The following is a 20,956-nucleotide window of genomic DNA, read 5'->3' on the forward strand; positions in this document are numbered from 1 at the left end:
CTATTTATGAAGCCCAAGATCCAATATGCTTTGCTAACCCCTCTCTCAATATGGCCTGCCACCTTCAAAGATCAATGCACATGCACCCCCAGGTCCCTGCACACTCTTTAGAACTGTGCCATTAAGTCTATATTGCCTCACCTTATCACTTCTGCCACAATGCATCACATCACACTCCTCTATATTAAATTCCATCTGCCACTTGTCTGCCCATTCTGCTAGCCTCTCTATCTCCTGTTGCAGTCGATTTGTAACATCCTCACTGTCTGCCATAGATCCAAGTTTGGTATTCTTGGCAAATTTTGAAATTTTACTCTGTATTACAATATCCAAGTTATTTATATATAGCAAAAAAAAAAACAGTCCTAGCATTGACCCTTGGAGAACACCACTATCTACCATCCTCGAGTCTGAAATACAACCAATTACCACGACTCACTGTTTCCTGTCATTAAGCCAATATTTTATCCAAGCTGGCACTGACCCTCCTAGCCAAGAGCTTCAATTTTGTTAAACCAGCCTTTTGTTTGGTACTTTGTCAAATCAGTATTTTTCATTAGCAACAGGATTTTCATCAGCAACAGGATTCTCACAGTCGGGGCTGATCTTTGTCAGCTAAAGCTGACATGTGGACCAGACTCCAAAAGCTGACCGTCAATGTTAAATGTTGACATTTGGCATGCTGGTGAGTGGTTCATATAATTCAACCAGTTGTAGCTACTGCAAATATAAATAAGGCTATGACATCCTATGAAATCCCCAGGAGCCCCTTGGGTACAATGAACAGAATTTCACTTAATTCATAAAAAACATGTTCCTGCTGTATGTTGCCACACAAAGACAGTTTTAGTCTGCCTTGACAATCTTCTTTTCCTCTCCACTCCTGAAAACATTGATTCCTTGTTGGGGTACTATTCCACAGGCACCCTCTAGTACAAGTGGTCATCCTTCATGGATGAGCCCAGATAAGGTGCCACTGGGTGCTGGGGGAAGACACAAACAGTACTCATTTGCACAGAATGCAGTGACACAGTCTTAATCATCCTATGACTAAATTCTGAAAATGGAGATCAGCACTGGTTAGTGCTGATACATTGCAATTTTTGGACTGGTGGCTATATCAGACTTTTCTCACATTAGGAAGAAATCAATGCTTAGTGAAAGTATTCTTTATAAATCATAATTATAAATCATAACTCAGAATTAATACAGATAAGCCACAAAAAAGACAAAATTTAAAAAATGCTGCATCATCTAATAATTTTCATCCCACTCCTCTATACTGGTTTATGATTCCACCATCACAAGTTGGCTTCTTGCCCAAATGGTCACTCTTTATGTGCGAATTAAAACATTGAGGTGAAGAAAGCTACTCAACTGTGAGAGACATTAAAGTCTGCACTCAAATTGCACCCATGCTCATTTTAAAGTGCTGGTTGAATGAATAGTTATCAGGAGCATAGATCCCCTCCACAGCCCAATGGCGAACAACTCTTGAGTAACAAAATTACGGGTAAATTTGCACAACACATTTGCCTGACAAGCCAACAGGGAAGCATTAAAACTCGACTGATTAAACAGAAGTTAGAATTGTTACCTTGCCATCAGTAATGTATCTGCATGTAATTTTGAGAAATTTCTCAGTGAAGGCCTCCTCTTCCTCAGAGGTGGACGATACCACTCTAACAGGTCGAATGCAGCTGTGTGCTGGTAAAGAAGTTGAATCTTTGTGGGGAGCATGTTCCACATCCTGAAATCACACAAGTTTCAAAACTGACATCTAATCTTGGGAGTAGGCAGATACACAATATGCAAATCCAGTTATATACTAACCAAAGAACAACACTGGACTTTAAGACCAAGAGACCAGAAGTGGAAAGGAAAGTTAAACTGATGGAGAACCTGATCATAAGTATGTGATCCTTCAATTATATTTTTTAATTCCCTCCTATTTGAGGTCTCATTCAACCAGCACTAGCCACGCTAGCATCATGCTAATAGGATAGGGGACAGAAGGAGAGAGAACAAGGGAGATGAGGAGAGGCAGGAACATAATAACTAAGAGGAGCAGGCCATTCAGACCCTCAGGTCTGCTCTGCCATTCAATAAGGTCATAGCTGATCATCTACCTCAGCTACACCTTCCTGCATGATCCCCATATCCCTCGTCCCTTACTATTTAAAAATATTCTGCTTTTCTTTTTTCCTACCAAAATGGATAACGCCACATTTCTCCACATTATATTCCATCAGCTACATTCTTGCCCACTCACTTAATGTTTACATTATTTTATAGCCTCTTTGCATCCTCCTCACAATTATTTTCCCAAGCTTTGTATCATCAGCAAACTTAGTTGCAATACACTTGATCCCCTTATCTAAGTCATTGATATAGATTATAAATAACTGAGGCCGAAGCACTGATCCTTTCTGTACCCTACTTGTTACAGCCAGCCAATCCGAAAATGACCTGTTTATTCCAACTCACTGTTCTCTGTCTGTTAACCAATCCCCAACCCATGCTAATATATTATTCCCAATCCCATGAGCTCTAATTTTGAGCAATAACTTCTTTGCAGCACTTTATCGAATGCTTTTTGAAAATCCAAAGACACAGCGTCCCATTATTTACCCTATTACTTACAACCTCAAAAAACAGATGTGTCAAATACGATTTCCCTTTCACAAATCAGGGCTGACTCTGTCCAAAGGGTGGGGAGAGGGGCAGAGAAGGCGGCGAGGAAGAGGAGAGAACAGCATACGAACATACAAATTAGGAGCAGGAGTAGGCCACTCGGCCCCTTGAGCCTGCTCCACCATTCAACAATATCAAGGCTGACCTGCTTGTAACCTCGACTCCATGTTCCCACCTACCCCCAATAAGCTTTCACCCCGTTGCTTATCAAGAATCGATCGACCTCTGCCTTAAAAATATTCAAAGACTCTGCTTCCACCACCTTTTGACAGAGTTCCAATGACTCACGACCCTCAGAGAAAACATTTCTCCTCATCTCTGTCTTAAATAGGCGACCTCTTATTTTTAAACAGTGACCCTTAGTTCTAGATTCTCCCACAAGAGGAATCAAGTCGCCTCTTATTTTTCTAAATTCCAGTGGATAAAAGCCTAGCCTGTCCAACATTTCCTCATAAGACAACCAGCCCATTCCAGATACAAGTCTAGTAAACCTTCTATTCCAGTATTAGTCTATTAAACTTTCTGAATGGCCAATCTCAGCAACATCACTAACGTGACAATGGACGGCAAACATCTGAGATGTTGGAAATATCTCCAGCTCCAGTCTGGAAGGAGTCAGACGCATAAATGTTCACCACCATGATCTGCTTACATCATATACAGCTATTGACAAAGCAGTCCATTCTCATGCCCAGTTGTGGTTGCAGCAGGTAGAAGACTTCATTAAGGACAGATTGTTGATGTCGCAAACATTTTTCCTCACAGAGATTCAGGGGAACTGCTCCCTGAATATCCTAGGTGGATTATGGCCTTCTGCTGAGAGCCCTTCGCCTGCTCCTCTCTCTTCCAGCAGCTTGTCCCGTTCTGTGCGGTCTCTGTCCATCCTCCAAATCGTGCTAACTCCAAAGGGAACCCCTACTAGTATATGCATGTCTGGAGCAACTGGTTTGTTCAGAGCCTTGAAGTCAGCAAAAAGCTCTTCAGTATCTGCCACACCACTTGTAGAACCACAGAACCAGTCCAAAGGAATCAACTAGCAACTAATCTGTAATTAGTTGATGATCCCGTTGCATGCTGACTGACATTGTGATCTGCTTGCTCTGCATACTTCCAGTGAATGTCTCACTAATGCCCTCACTAGTATGGCATGCGTTGCAATTTGTCCACAAGTGACCACCTGCGCCCCAGACACTACAGACACCAAACAGATCTCTAAAGGCACTAGTAAGTGCCCCAAAAAAGGGCATAACAAGTTCAATTTCTTGCCCGTAGTCTATAATTTAGATTTGAGACTCTATAATGGGACAACACGAAAAGTCTTTTTGTAATTTCTGTAATGTCATCAGCCTGAAACATTAACTGTTTCTCTCCATGATGCTGCCTATCCTGCTGACTGTTTCCAGCAGTTTCTGAAATTATAGGCCCATTGATCTGACATCTGTTGTGGACAAGAGAGTAGAATGCGTTATTAAAGGCAGAGTGGCTGAACACTTGCTCAAACATAAGTTGACCAGACTGTGCAAGCATGGATTTGTGAAGGGTGTGTCATATCTAATAAACTTAACTGAATATTTCTAGGAGGTAACTGAAGCAGTAAATAAGGGAGTGGCTGTGGATATTATTTATATGGGCTTCCAGAATGCATTCAATCCACTTCCACATAACAGACTGCTAACAAAAATGAGACTGCATAAAATTGGAGGCAATCTACTGATGTGGGTAGGGAGTTGGCTGGAAGTAGGAGACAAACGAGCATGCACTGCAATTAACAGCATGTGACCAGTGGTATCCCCCAGGGTTCTATACTGAGGCCTTATGTTTTCACTATGTTTATAAATTACTTAGATGAAGGAATGGAGAGTGATTCTGCCAAGTTGGTTGACAACAGCAAGTTGGGTGGCACAGTAAATAATGTAGACAGAACAGGAGTTGCAATGGGACATTGCCAGATTAACTGAGTGGACAAAATGGTGGCACATAAACAAGAAAAAGAAAGACTTGTATTTATATAGCGCCTTTCACAACGACTGGATGTCTCAAACTGCTTTATAGCCAATGCATAACTTTTTGACCTGTACTCACTGATATAATGCAGGAAATGCGGCAGTCAATTTTACACACAACAAACTCCCACAAACAGCTATGTGATAATGACCAGATAACCTGTTTTTGTGATGCTGATTAAAGGATTAATATTGGCCAGGATAACTCCCTTGCCCTTCTTCAAAATAGCACCATGTGATCTTTTACATCCACCCAGGCAAGCAGATGGGGCTCAGTTTAACATCTCATCCAAAAGATGGCACCTCTGACAGTGTAGCACTCCCTCAGTACTGCACTGGAATGTCAGCCTTGATTTTTATGCTCAAGCCCTGGAGTTGGACTTGAACCCAGAACCTTATGACTCAAAGACAAGAGTGCTACAAACTGAGCCACAGCTAACACATGGAGTGCAATGTGGAGAAATGTGAGGTTATCCAATTGGGACCTGAAAAAGATAGGCCAGACTATTTTCGAAATAGCAAAAAGCAAGGAACTGTGGAGGAGCAGAGGGGTGAAAGTTATGTTACAGTTATATAAACCTCTGCTTAGATCCCATTTAGAGTGTTGTGTTCAGTTGTGGGGACCTGACCTCAGGAAGGATATATTGACTTTCGAGGAGGTGCAGTGTAGATTCATCAGAATGATACTGAGGCTAAAAGGGTTAAATTGTTAAAACAGATTGCGTAGACTAGGCTTATATTCAAAGAACAAAGAACAGTACAGCACAGGAACAGGCCATTCGGCCCTCCAAGCCTGCACTGATCTTGATGCCTGCCTAAACTAAAACCTTCTGCACTTCCGGGGACCGTATCCCTCTATTCCCTTCCTATTCATGCATTTGTCAAGATGCCTCTTAAACGTCGCTATCGTACCTGCTTCCACCACCTCCCCTGGCAACAAGTTCCAGGCACTCACCACCCTCGGTGTAAAGAACTTGAAAGAACAAAGAACAGTACAGTATGGAAGATTAAGGTGTGATCTAACTGAAGTGTTTATGATTAAAGGCCTCCAACGGAGAGATAGAGAGAAAGTATTTCTTCTGGTGGGGAGTCCAGAACAAGGGGGCATAGCTCTAAAACAACTTCCCACCCTTCCACCCACTAAAAAGCTGTTGAGGGTAGATCAATTGAATGTTTCAAAACTGAAATTGATAGATTTTTGTTGGGCAAGGGTATTAAGGGTAATGGAACCAAGGCAGGTAAATGGAGCTAAGATACAGATCAGCCATGATCTAACTGAATGGTAGAACAGGTTTGAGGAGCTGAATGCTACTTCTGCTCCTATGATATAGTCGAAGCTAAACAAAACCACTAGAAAAGTTTTGCATAAGTTTAAGACTGATGGAGCACTATCATGGGGAAATTATTTCAGTGGGTAAATAATATTCAAGCCTTTTGGTCGCAAAATTGACATATACTCGATAGCTTAGTGTTCCCGGTATACAACTGCACATGACATGAGGAATTTAGGTACTGAGATCACGTATCTGATTCACAAGTCAGAAGACTCTCCATCGATCAGGTTTACCCCACAGAGAAACTTTCACTCTGCTTGAACTTGAAAAGAAAAACAACCAAACACAAGATGGCAGCGTGAGCATGTACTCTGTGACTAGGATGTGACCAGATAATTCAGGAGTACGAAACGCAGAACCTAGCGAACACACTGGAGCACAATATGAACACAGCAGCACTTACATTTAAGGTTGAACTAACCCCTAATTTCTGTCACTTTCCAAGAATTCCATGCTCTGGCAGGGTAATTGAAAACAATCGGGCATAATCTTAAAATTCGAGGCAGGCCATTCACGAGTGAAATCAGGAAACCCTTTTTCACAGAGTATTTGAAATCTGAAACTCTCTCAAAAGGCTATGCTTGTCGGGATAACCGAAATGTTCAAGAATTGAGAGCAATAAATAAGGCGCTTTAGCATGTGGCTAAAAACAATGTTGCTACAGCCACAACCTTGGCTAGTCAGAAATTTCTATTGGACAGTACAAGCTTCCACAAGTTGCCATCAGCTGTTCTCTTGATGACCTTCCCATGCTGTTAGAAACGATAAAAGTTATGAAATTCCTGTCTGGTGGTAAAGCTCCAGAAGCTGATGCTAAACCAGCTAAGGTCTACAAGGCTGGAGGTCAATGCATGGTCAAGAAGCTCAATGAACTCCTTCAGTCTATGTGGGAGCAAGGAACCATCCCGCAAGAATACAAAGATGCCTCCATTATCCACCTGTACAAGCAGAAAGAACTCGCCAATCTTGCAGCAATCAGAGAGGAATCTCATTCCTCTCCATTGCCGGCAAAATCTTCACCAGAATCCTTCTGAACCGCTTAGAGCAACATCTCGACCAGGATTTGTTGCCAGAGAGTCAGTGCAGTTTCAGAACAGGTCAAGGAACCACTGATATGGTGTTTGCAGTTAGACAGCTCCAGGAGAAATGAAATGCCGAGAACAGAATATGGACCTCTACAGCACGTTTGTTGACCTGACAAGGCCTTCGACACAGTCAGTCATGAGGACCTTTGGAAGGTAATGGAAAAATTCGGCTGTCCTGAGAAATTCATCACAATAATTCGCCTGTTCCATGATGGCACGTTCACGCATGTGTCCAGGATGATGTTGTCTTCTGATCCATTTCCAGTCAATAATAGTGTTAAGCAGGGCACCGAATCTCTTCAGCATGTTTTTCCCAGCCAGGCTCTCCGATGCCTTCCAGGATGGTACTACTGGAATCGAAATCAGATATCACATGGATGGGAAGCTGCTCAATCTGAGATGATTCTGCGCAAAATTCAAGGTCTCCAAGGACATACTTTGTGAATTCCTGTTTGCCGATGACTGTGCACTGGCTGCCAGTTCAGAGCTGGACATACAATGTAACATGGCTTTGTTCCCCAATGCATGTGACAATTTCCGCCTTATGATTAGCACAAAGAAAACTGAAGTAATCTATCAGCCGGCTCCAGGAAAGCCCTATCTTGAGCCGAAGGTTTCAGTCCAGATTTCCTTCCCTAATGGACCCGAATGAACCAGATGGGTTTTTATGACAATCGATGATAGTTTCATGGCACTATTACTGAGACTGCCTTTCAATTACATAGTTTTATTATTAATTGAATTAATTAATTGTATTTAAATTCCACAAGCTTCCGTGGTGGGATCTGAACTCACGTCCTCAGGGTATTGGTCTGGGCCTCTATTATTTGTCCACTGACATTGCCACTACACCACTATGAGTACCTCAATGGAATATTTGTCACAGAGCACAAGGCACAGCTTGCCTTCAAGATATTGCCTCTGAAGAATTCCCCTCCTGATTCAACTGGAAATGAAGCAAATCAGTCACAGTGATAAACAAACCAACCAATGTAAAGATGCAAATTTTCCAATGCAAATCTATAACAACCCTGTGCTCATTAAGAAAAGTGGAAATAATGCAGGGACAATCTTTGAAGAATGAGGCAAGCCCTTTATAGAATGCAAGTTTAATTGTTGAAAAAGTATATTGGTCCAGATTCTGCCTTAATTAGAGTGAGGCGGTCAGAACTCACTGTTATCATGGAGTAAATTGGATGCAACATTTGGAGCATGTTAAACCTGGAAATCCAGAAGTTGAGATCCAATTTACCTTGCTCCTCCACAGACTGAATTGTAACAAAATCTTACTGATGGACTCAGCATTGAATGCAATGCAATGGCGTGAAATTGGCAAACTTATACAATAATTATCCTTGAACACAACAAAAAAAGTTATGGCTGGTGTAGACAGAAGTACGTGAATGTTTAGTGGTGTGATAAGTGATTACTACTACTAACGAACCTCTCTGGCCCTGATAATTTAATTCTACAAGCATGGAGTCTCATTCCTATAGAAGTTACTTAGTGTTGGAGATTTTAAGAAAAACTAAAGTAGTTGTTTGGTAGTACAGAACTTGAAAATTGCTGAAAATAGAGACATGTTGTTGAAACTTTTCGTCTTGCACTCATCAGGACAATACGCAAGAATAACCAATGTAGGGGAAAACAACAACGTATCCTGCATGAGAAGAGAGTGCTGATTGGTTGGCAAGTGAACTCTGATTGGTAGAGGCGTTTCCATGGAAATGCACCAGTTTGCAGTGACTGCCAGTTAACTGACAAGCTTTGTTTGAAATTTAAACCAGACAGCTTAACTTTGATTCCTCAGGGCAATGCCTTGACCAATGAACCAGCAAAGGCTGTCACTTATTTTGTTCAGCTGAAACAGGCGCAATGTGTGTACATGCTCTTTCTGTCTACAAAGAACATGTATTATGTATTAATATATGTAGCTTCCAATACGTGCAAATGCGCCACACTGCGAGGCCTACTGACAATCTTAAACTGGTTGTCAGCGTCATTCTTGGCACAAAGTGCATTATTTAGCAAACGTTGTCCAATTGTGAAATCACATCTAATATTAGAAACTGTGTTTTGAGATTTGCAAGCATGGGTTGGTTGGGTACGGCCTGTTCCTTGCCCGTTGCAAACAGCAGAAGGGACATGTTATTTGATACGATCCACCAGTCTTTGGGATGTAGGGGCTATATAACTAGCATCACACTGTCATTGAAATTTAGTTAAAGGCCTACTGTCAGAGGCCATCGTGATTTTCCAGTTGGCCTGCAGGCACCCTCTGCCCACCCCCCGCCCCCAACAAGGTGTCGGGGACTAGGCCAGCTGCCTGGAGGGAACAGCCTCTCCATTTCTTGTCCTACTCTGAAATATCACAGATGTCCTGGATCAAGCCATGCTCAAAAACCCACAAAAACCTTGTGGACAGCTGTCAGTGAGGTGAATGGCAAGCATTTTCATTCACCGCTGACCACAAAATCTGGACCAAGGGGTTTAGCTATGTGGTCCTATTGCTAGAGTGTCAATCTCTCTAGAATCATTTTTGTTTAAACTGGTACATTTCAAACACAACAAGTAGGGTCTTAGTGAATTACCAACGTGTAAGCTGTGACACCATAAGATGGCAGGAAATGAGAAAAGGCTATTTTTTTCCACAAAGCCTGCTTCTTCCACAGAACAAGTACAATCTACATCATGGACTTTACACCACCCATAAAGTCTCCTGAGGGAATGTTTCCCAGTGGATATATTACCTAATTTCCAAAAATAATTTTAAAAAATTCTAAAATGTTCATTCATTCCTCAAGTTTCCACTACTCAACACTGGACCACTGGCAACATCTCCCTCCTCCCTACCATTCTGTGCTCACATGCTGACAAGCACAAAGATCTAAGCAACATCTAAGCATATGCTGATAACTGGCAAGCAACATTTGTGCTACACAGTGCCAGGCAATGACTAACACCAACAAGTCAGAGGCCACCACTATCAACATCCTGGGGATTCCCAACTACCAGAACTCAACTGGACCAGCCACACAAATGCAGGTCAGAAACTGGGTATTCTACAGTGAATGGCTTTCCTCCCAAATCCTCAAAGCCTCTCCACCACCTCGATAGCAAAGGTCAGGAGTATGGCAGAAACTCTTCATTTGACTCGACAATGCAGCTGCAATAAGAAGCTCAACAAGCTTGACATCATCCAGGACGAAGCAGTCTGCTTGATCGGCAGCCCATCCACCTCCTTAACGACCCATTCACTCCACCACTGGTGTATCGTGATCGCAATGTATACTACCTACAGGATAACCAAGGCTTCTTCAACAGCACCTCCCAAACACATGACCTTCACTACCTAAAAGGACAAGGACAGAAGGGATATGGCGGTACCATCATCTCTAAATTCCCTTTCAATTATACACCATCTCAACTTGGGTATATATTGCCATTCCCATACAACATCCTGGAACTCGGTACCTAATGGCGCTATGGTGGGTACCTTCACCAGATGGACTACAGTGATCCAAGAAGGAAACCCACACCACCTTAAGACCAACTCGGGATAGACAATAAATGCTGTTCTTGTTAATATTGTCTATATCTGAAGAATATATATAAAAATATTCCCATGTCAAGCCATCAAAAAATCAGTAATTCCATTCCCAAGCAGATTCATGATTCAGCACTTGGTTGGGGAAGATAAATCAATTTCAACTGCCAGTTGTTGAGAGTCTGTGAGGGGTTGGGGTGGGAGTGGGGGGTGGAATTGTTTTTTGGTAGCTCTTTGTTCTGCTTCAAGCGTATTGATTTTAAACCTGCATGCTAACTTTCTGATCTCAGTCTAAACTAAACAGCCTGTTACCATCTACATTACCCATGTTGTTTGGAGGAGTGAGAGTGAAGCAGGGCTGAAGGGCAGATGCAGGGGAAGCGCAGGTCTGTGGGATGAGCAGCGGGGAGGGAAGAGGGCTTGGGAGTGAGCGTGAAGCAGGGCTGGAGGATAGAACGCAGGGAAAGCACGGGTCTGTGGGATGAGCAGCAGGGAGGGGAGCGGACGTGGGAGTGAGAACACCAGTGAAAGATCAAAACTTTGTTAAAACATGGGAGATTCTGATCTCAGTTGGGAATCCCATCTGTGTGCGCAGAATTGAGCTGTTAGGTAAAACTGAGTCACGTGGAATCTGGACTAGGTAGAAGTGGTAGGTTCCCTTCCTGAAGCTTATTTTCTGGTGCCAGCCCACAATTTACCAGATTCATTAAATTCAATTTCACAACTTGTCATGGTGGAATTTGAACTCATGACCTCTGAGGTTGCTAGTCTAATACTGTAAACTATAAGGCTACCATACCCAGACATGGCAAGTACTCTGGGAAACCATTCTGCAAAGCCAAACAGCCAAGCTGAGATGTGAACATGTGAAGACTTGCAAAAGGGAAGCTACATTCTGCTACATGGTTATATAACATGTTTTGTCTTCATCAAGGTGTCCACGGTGGGGAATAAATTACTTTGAGTGTTTTCTTTGCAGCTAATGTCTAGATCAAGCATCCCTAGGTCCACTGCAGTTTGGATTCATAGCGAAAATATCTGACAACCATTCAATTTTGGCACTCAACAGTTTGGGATTTAGTTTATGTGTCCACACGATGAACAATAAACAGCACTGACTAGATCAACTTCACTCCCCTCCCTACTCCTATCCAACTACTATTGCTGCTGCTACAAGTGATTCAGACTGTGACATACTATGAAAAGAACTTCTCAGGCGATTAGGAAATCCCACCCAAAGTATGCAGCACTGGAATTGCCTACAACAGCAGCAACAGAGCACTGTTAGCAGCTCCACCTTGGAGCTGAGAGGGAGGGAAGATGGGGGAAAATAGTGAGCAGTGCTCGAGCTGTTGGCAGAGAAGGAAAGAAAGGGAAATAGCCAGAAATGGTGCTTTGGATGGATGGATGGATGGACAGGAGGAGAGGCCAAAAACCCGGAATAACAATTTTCTGTGTGACAAAAAGGTGCATGACTTGGGAGTGAGGTCAGAGCTGACGCGGGGACTGAGGCTGAAGGGATATTAAGGGGGGAAAGTAAAGAGAATGGAATGCTGCAACCCATCTATCAATTTTAATATACAAATAGATCTGAGGATTCCTCATGGCGCTGCTTATGGCAAGTAGCAGATATGCTGCTTTATTCCATGTAATACATGATCAACTATTTGGGCCTGAGGAATGGACTCAGACCTGAAACATCAATTGGTTGTTTTCAGAGAAGCTGCCTGACCTGCTGAGTGCTTCCAGCTTTTTCTGGTTTTGTGCGATATGGGACACTGGTTTAGGGTGATAGTAATAAAAATGCATTTAACTTATGCAAAGTATCACAAGTCTGTTAGTGTACATTTTGAGATTGAATCCTGTGAATATAAGAACACACGAAATAGGAGCAGGAATAGATCACACGCCCCCTCGAGCCTGCTCCACTATTCTATAAAATCATGCCTGATCTTCTAATTCAACTCCAATTCCCTGTCCTCTGCATATATCCCTTGATTATTTTAGTGTCTGGTTCCATTCTTACTTACCACTGTAGCCAGAGAATTACCTGCACTGGCTTCTCTTTCTGCTCTCACACCATTACCTCTGATGTCCCCCAAGAATTATTTATCCAGTACAGCTACAACACTGGCATCTACCCAGCAATGTGGAAAATTGCCCAGGTATGTGCTGTACACATAAAGCAGGACAAGTCCAACCCAGGCAATTACTGCCCCATCAGTCTACTCTCAATCATCAGTAAAGTGATGGAAGGTGTCATCAACAGCACTGTCAAGCAGCACTTGCTTAGCAATAACCTGCTCAGTGATGCTCAGTTTGGGTTCCACCAGGGCCACTCAGCTCCTGACTGTCATTACAGCCTTGGTTCAAACATGGACAAAAGAGCTGAACTCAAGAGGTGAGGTGAGAGTGACTGCCCTTGACATCAAGACAGCATTTGACAGAGTATGGCATCAAGGAGTCCTAGCAAAACTGAAGTCAACAGGAATCAGGAGGAAAACTCTCCGCTGGTTGGAGTCATACCTAGCACAAAGGAAGATGGTTGTGGTTGTTGGAGGTCAACCATCTGAGCTCCACGACATCACTGCAGAATAGTGACATCACATTCTCAGGGTAGTGTCCTAGGCCCAACCATCTTCAGCTGCTTCATCAATGACCTTCCTTCAATCATAAGATCAGAAGTGGGGATGCTCGCTGATGATTGCACAATGTTCACGGACTGCTTCAGTATCTGAGGAGTTGTGTAGAAATGCAGCAAGGCCTAGACAATATCCAGGCTTGGGCTGATAAGTGGCAAGTAACATTTGCGCCACACAAGTGCCGGGCAATGACCATCTCCAACAAGAGAGACTCTAACCAATTCCCCTTGACATTCAATGGCATTACCATCGCTGAATCCCCCATTATCAACATCCTAGGGGCTACCATTGACCAGAAACTGAACTGGAGTAGCCATATAAATAACGTGGCTACAAGAGCAAGTCAGAGGCTAGGAATCCTGCAGCAAGTAACTCACCTCCTGACTCCCCAAAGCCTGTCTATCATCTATAAGGCTTAAGTCAGGCGTGTGATGGAATACTCTCTACTTGCCTGGCTCCAAGTGCAGCTCCAACAACATTCAAAAAGCTCGACACCATCCAGGACAAAGCAGCCTGCTTGATTGGCACCCCATCCACAAATATTCACTCCCTTCACCACCGATGCACAGCGGCCGCAGTGTGTACCATCTACAAGATGCACTGCAGCAACGCACCAAAGCTCCTTTGACAGCACCTTCCAAGACCGTGACCTCTACCAACTAGAACAAGGGCAGAAAATCCATGGCAACACCACCACCTGCAATTTCCCCTTCAAGTCACACACAATCCCGACTTGGAACTATATCGCTGTTCCTTCACTGTCGCTGGGTCAAAATCGTGGAACTCCCTTCCTAACAGCACTGTGGGTATACCTACACCACATGGACTGCAGCGGTTCAAGAAGGCAGCTCACCACCACCTTCTCAAGGGCAATTCGGGATGGGCAATAAATGCTGGCCCAGCCAGCGATGCCCACATCCCATGAATGAATTTTTAAAAACCCTCCTATTTCTCATCTACATCTGGACCCAGCGACATCATCCAAAAACACAGTACCAGTTTCAACATGTACGCAGACTACACCTAGCCTACCTCATTACCATCTCTCTCGACCCTTCCACTATCTCTAAATTGTCAGACTCCTTATCTGGCATCCAGTAATTTTCTCCAATTACATATTGGGAAAAACAAATCCATTGTCTTTGGTCCCCGCCACAAACACTATTCCCTAGCCACCAACTCCATCCCTTTCCCTGGCAATTTCCTGAGGCTGAACCAGACTCATCACAACCTTTGTGTCATACTGACCCCAAGATGAGCTTCCGAATACATACCATGCCTATTTTCAACTTCGTAACATCACACGACTCCGCCTGCCTCAGCTCATCTGCTGCTGAAAGCCTCTAGGCTTGACTACCCCAATTCACTTCTGCCCGGCCTCCCAATTTCTACCCTCCACATAATATGCAAGGTAAGGGCTCATGGAGTTGGGGTAATGTATTAGCATGGATTGAGGATTGGTTAACGAGCAGAAGCTGGGAGTAGGAATAAACAGGGCATTTTCACGTTGGCAGGCTGTAACTAGTGGAGTGCCGCAAGGACTAGTCCTGGGGTCTCAGCTATTTACAATCTTAATTAACGACTTAGACAAACAGACCAAGAGCAATGTATCTAAGTTTGCTGATGATACAAAGCTAGGTGGGAATGTAAGCTGTGAGGACACAATGAGGCTGCAAAGAGATATAGGTTTTAAATGATTACTTTTCATTTGTGGTCACAAGAAGGACGATGTAGGTGTAGAGATCAGGCAGGGAGGGGGATTGTGATATACTCAAACAAATTAGCATTGAAAGGGAGGTGGTAATAGAGGTTGTCATGGGCTTAAAAGTGGATAAATCCCCAGGCCCAGATGAGATGTGTCACAGGCTGTAATGTGAGGCAAGGGAGGAGATAGCAGGGGCTTTGACACAAATTTTCAAATCCTCTCTGGCCACAGGACAGGTGCCAGAGGACTGGAGGACAGCGAATGTGCTACCATTATTCAAGAAGGGTAGCAGGGATAAACCAGGTAATTACAGGCCGGTGAGTCTAACATCAGTGGTCAGGAAACTATTGGAAAAAATTCTGAGGGACAGGATTAACCTCCACTTGGAGAGGCAGGGATTAATCAAGGACTGTCAGCATGGCTTTGTCAGGGAAGATCATATCTAGCAAATGTGATTGAATTTTTCGAGGAGGTGACTAGATGTCTTGATGAGGGTAAAGCAGTTGATGTAGTCTACATGGACTTCAGTAAGGCTTTGGATAAGGTCCCGCATGGGAGATTGATTGAGAGGGTGAGAGTCCATGGGATCCAGGGCAATTTGACAAATTGGATCCAAAATTTTCTTAGTGGCAGGCGGCAGAGGGTGATGGTTGAGGGTTGTTTTTGCGGTTGGATGCCTGTGACCAGTGGTGTACTGCAGAGATCGGTGCTGGGACCCTTGCTGTTTGTAGTGTACATTAATGATTTGGACGTGAATATAGGAGGTATGATTAGTAAGTTTGCAGATGACATGAAAATTGGTGGTGTCGTAAATAGTGAGGAGGAAAGCCTTAGATTACGGGACGATATAGATGGGCTGGTAAGATGGGCAGAGTAGTGGCAAATGGAATTTAATCCTGAGAAGTGTGAAGCATTTTGGAAGGACTAACCAGGCAAGGGAATATACAATGGATGATATGACCCTGGGAAATGCAGAGGGTCAGAGGGACCTTGGTGTACTTGTCCATAGATCACTGAAGGCAGCAGCACAGGTAGATAACGTGGTTAAGAAGGCATATGGGATACTTGCCTCTATTAGCCGAGGCATAGAATACAAGAACAGGGAGGTTATGATAGAGCTGTATAAAATGCTAGTTAGGCCACAGCTGGAGTACTGTGTACAGTTCTGGTCGCTACACTGTAGGAAGGATGTGATTGCATTGGAGAAGGTGCAGCTGGAACATTTCAGCTAGGAAGAGAGACTGGATAGACTAGGATTGTTTTCCTTAGAGCAAAGAAGGCTGAGGGAGGACCTGATTGAGGTATACAAAATTATGAGGGGCATTGATGGGGTAGATAGGAATTTTTTTTTCCCTTAGCATAGGTGTCAATAACCGGGGGCACAGATTTAAGGTAAGGGGCAGGAGGTTTACAGGGGATTTGAGGGAAAGCTTTTTCACCCAGAGGGTGGTTGGAATCTGGAACACACTGCCTGAAGGGGTGGTAGAGTCAGGAATCCTCACAACATTTAAGAAGTATTTAGATGAGCACTTGAAACGTCATAGTACACAAGGCTACAGGCCAAGTGCTGGAAAATGGGATTAGAATAGGTAGGTGCTTGATGGCTGGCATGGACATGATGGGCCAGTTTCTGTGCTGTATGACTCTATGTTGTGAGACTCCGTGGAGATATTCATAAGAACAGATTTTTGCCCTGGTTAATATTTCTCCTTCAGTCAAAATCAGATAAGCTGGTCATTTATCTCACGGTCGTTTGTGGGACCTTTCTATCTAGTGAAAGACTGACACATTTGCCAACATAATAGACACTGTACCTTCAAAATAATCAACCATGCATGAAGTACTTTGAGACATTTCAGAGAAATGTGATCAGGTGCTAAATCAAATTGTTCTTGCAACTGAAGCAAAAAAGAGGATGTAACATGTTGTTAGAACAAGGACAAGGAATGTCCTTTCCTATTGCAAGTTTGTGTCAACCTCAGGCAAAATGTCCCTTCATGGACTTATTAACACACAAATTAAAATAACCTTTTTGCATATTGGGTGACCAATAACTTCCCTGAGAAAGTTATAATGCACACCACAACTACTCAATCTAAGTTTTTATGTTGTAATTACATTTCTATGGGATGTCATCAATTCTTACACCTTGTAATGTAAAAAATAACATATTGAAAACTAATGCCATCAAGTTACCTAAAGGACTCCATCTTGAAAAGGTGCCAAGCCAAATTAGGGTCCCTTTACTTGATATAATTACAAGCCCATGCTCCTCTTCACCAGCTTCTTGCTGCTAAGGTAGCTATATTTAGAAACACACAACAGGAACTGCAACCACTTGCCAATGAAAGGCCGATGAACAAGCAACACAGCTTCCCTGAACAGACGCTACTCAGTTCAGGCTACAATCATGAAATTAATGGTCTGTCAATCTAACGCCATGAGTAAAAAAACAGCTGAACCTCTGCAAGAACCTAATTACATGGCGAAAAATTAAACCATTCCTTTTTTTAATCATCAATGATGACAAGAGCACAGGAATTAATTTAAATATAATGATGTGCATTTCCACAATTGAAACTTGTCCTTGATCAAGTAAACTGGAGATATTAGTTATAAATAAAACCTAATAAACACGTTATAAATTAAGCCCAGCTTTTGTTGCAAAACCCAATGCCCTTGTCTAACAAATATCTATCAACCACAGTTTTGAAATTCCAAATGACCTTGCCTCAACAGCTTCTTGGGGAGACAGTTCAGATTTGTGTGAAGAAATGCTTCCTGATAACAGCCCTGAACAGCCAAGCTCAATCTGGATTTATCCTGGACTTGCCTCCCCAAAGGAAAGAGTTTCTCTCTACCTACCCTAAAAAAACTCCTTTAATCATCTTCAACACCTCAACTAGATCACCCCAAATATTTCAGTTCAAAGGAACACAAGCCTAATCCACTTAACCTGTCCTCATAATATAATCCTTTTTGCCCCATTTTCTTTCTGGTGAATCAGCACTGCACCCTTTTCAAGGCCAGTATATCCTTCCTGAGGTGCCATGCCCCAGACTAAATGCAGGACTCTAAATGGGGACTAACCAGTGCTTTACATAACATAAATTCCACCCATTAATATTCCAGCCCCTTGAGATCAAACGCAACATTCTAGTTGTCTTTTCAATTAGTTTTTGTACCTATCCACTAGCCTTTAGTAATTTGTGTACTTGGGCTCCTAAATCTCTTTGCTCCTCCATAGTTCCTAGCCTCTCACTAGCTTAGAAAATACTCTACTTTATCTTCCTGAGGGCCAAAGTGAATGACCTCATACCTCATCGAATCTATCAGTGCCCCTTTGCAACTTTCTGCTCCCATCTACACTATTTGCTGTGCCACCCAACTTAGTAACATCAGTAAACTTGGATATAAGGGTCTCTACTCCTGGCTGAATCTTCCGTGCCCGCCGCCGATATCGGCAGTGGGTAAAAAAAACGGCCACCCGCCTCTGCGGGTTGCATGTCGCGGAGCTGCTGCAATTTTCCTTTCGGCGGCTTATTTAAATAGCCTGGGCAGGCCACCGCCCCCAATCGTAAGGAGAGGGCTGGCTGTCCGCCTGGCAATGGCATCAGCTCTATCGGGAAATTTAAATATTTAAAGATAAGGTAAATGAAAAGAAATAGAGACATTTTTCCAACCCCTCTCCCACCCTCCCAAATAACAATAAAATTAATTATTTGCCCATCACCCACAAAACACTTAACTTGTCCATCTGACTCCCCCCAACAATGTGCACAAACTTTACCCTCCAACCCTTCCCACCATCTCCTCACCTATGACGCTACTTTGACCCCGTTCACTGCCCCCCGCCCCCACCGTGCTCTGATAAACTTACCTCCTCCCACCTCCCCACCAGTGTAGTGGCTTGTTTCCCCAGGCGGGAATCTGAAAGCACGGGAGTGCCAGCCACCTGCCCGAAGATTGCAGCAGGACAGCAGGCGGTGGCGTATCATTTTTCCATTCATTTTAATATTCAAATGGAGGCCCTGTCACCGGGGGCACTGCCACAAGGCCTCGCCGCCGCCAGTAATACTGGGCTGCATCCACACGGTGTGTTGCACCTGTTGGCCCTCTGCTGGAGACACCTTCTGGCCCCCCTGCCTGGGGGAGAACAAACTCCAGCCCTCAGTCTCTCACTGTCGACCCCCTCCCTCACTCTCTGTCTCTCTCTCTTTTCCCCCTCACTCTCAGTCTCTCTCTCCCCCCACGTTCTCAGTCTCTGCCACCCCCCACCATGCTCTCAGTCTCCCTCTCTCCACCCTCATTCTCAGTCTCTCTCTCACTCCCCGCCCAGGATCTCAGTCTCCCTCTCACCCCCCCCCCGCCACACGCTCAGTCTCCCTCTCACCCCCACGCGCTCAGTCTCCCTCTCACACCCCCCACGCTCTCAGTCTCTCTTTCCACCCTCAAGCCCTCAGTCTCATTCTCTGCCTCGGCACTGTCTCCCTCTCCCCCACTCACCTGCGCTCGCTCTCCCCACTCCCCGGCGCTCCCTCTCCCCCCACTCCCCGGCGCTCCCTCTCCCCCCACTCCCCGGCGCTCCCTCTCCCCCCACTCCCCGGCGCTCCCCGGCGCTCCCTCTCCCCCCACTCCCCGGCGCTCCCTCTCCCCCCACTCCCCGGCGCTCCCTCTCCCCCCACTCCCCGGCGCTCCCTCTCCCCCCACTCCCCGGCGCTCCCTCTCTCCCCACTCCCCGGCGCTCCCTCTCTCCCCACTCCCCGGCGCTCCCTCTCTCCCCACTCCCCGGCGCTCCCTCTCTCCCCACTCCCCGGCGCTCCCTCTCTCCCCACTCCCCGGCGCTCCCTCTCCCCCCACTCCCCGGCGCTCCCTCTCCCCCCACTCCCCGGCGCTCCCTCTCTCCCCACTCCCCGGCGCTCCCTCTCTCCCCACTCCCCGGCGCTCCCTCTCCCCGGCGCTCCCTCTCCCCGGCGCTCCCCGGCGCACCCTCTCCCCCCCACTCCCCGGCGCTCCCTCTCCCCCCCACTCCCCGGCGCTCCCTCTCCCCCCACTCCCCGGCGCTCCCTCTCCCCCCACTCCCCGGCGCTCCCTCTCTCCCCACTCCCCGGCGCTCCCTCTCTCCCCACTCCCCCCACGCCCTGGCGCTCCCTCTCCCCCCACTCCCTGGCGCTCTCTCTCTCCCCACTCCCTGGCGCTCTCTCTCTCCCCACTCCCTGGCGCTCTCTCTCTCCCCACTTCTCTCTCCCCCACCTCCCACTCTCTCTCCCTCTTTCCTTTATAGTATATATTATAGTATAAATATATATATAGAAAATATATTTATAGCAAAAACCTAGCACGAGGGACATATAGTTAATTGTAACTTAATTTAGTGAGGATTTAATAAATATTTAAGTTAAATTAATTTATTAATTAGTGCTCAAACTGTCAGTTAGAGGGGTAAAGTGCTTCACCCGCGAGATGTGGGAGGTCCGTGACGCTTCCAGCGTTCCGGACGACTACATCTGCAGGAAGTGTACCCAGTTGTACCCTCACAGACCACATGGATCGGGTGGAGCAGCAACTGGATGCACTTAGGAGCATGCAGGTGGCAGAAAGCGTCATGGACAGGAGTTTTAGAGAAGTGGTTACACCCAAGGTGCAGGCAGATAGATGGGTGACCGCTAGAAGGGTTGGCAGTCAGTGCAGGAATCCCCTGTGGCTATCCCCCTCTCTAACAAGTATACCGTTTTGGATACTGTTGTGGGGGATGGCCTATCGGGGGAAAACAACAGCAGCAGCCACAGCAGCGACACCACGGCTGGCTCTGTTGTTCAGCAGGGAGGGACAAAGCGCAGAAGAACAATAGCTATAGGGGACTCTATAGTCAGGGGCACAGACAGGCACTGCTGTGGACGTGAAAGAGACTCCAGGATGGTATGTTGCCTCCCTGGTGCTAGGGTC

General features: G+C 45.1%; 1 protein-coding gene across 4 annotated transcripts in view; it reads right to left on the bottom strand.

The window, feature by feature from the left end:
* The window catches only part of oxr1a (oxidation resistance 1a), a 761,132-nt gene that overhangs the window by 241,924 nt on the left and 498,252 nt on the right, over positions 1–20,956 (bottom strand). For all 4 annotated transcript variants that reach the window (XM_068032290.1, XM_068032288.1, XM_068032289.1 and 1 more), the window contains one exon: positions 1,598–1,750. In XM_068032290.1, the coding sequence (XP_067888391.1) occupies positions 1,598–1,750 (153 nt within the window). The remainder of the gene's footprint in view (positions 1–1,597; positions 1,751–20,956) is intronic.

The sequence above is a fragment of the Heterodontus francisci genome, chromosome 5 (genome assembly GCF_036365525.1).
Source record: "Heterodontus francisci isolate sHetFra1 chromosome 5, sHetFra1.hap1, whole genome shotgun sequence".
In the NCBI taxonomy this organism is placed as follows: domain Eukaryota; kingdom Metazoa; phylum Chordata; class Chondrichthyes; order Heterodontiformes; family Heterodontidae; genus Heterodontus; species Heterodontus francisci.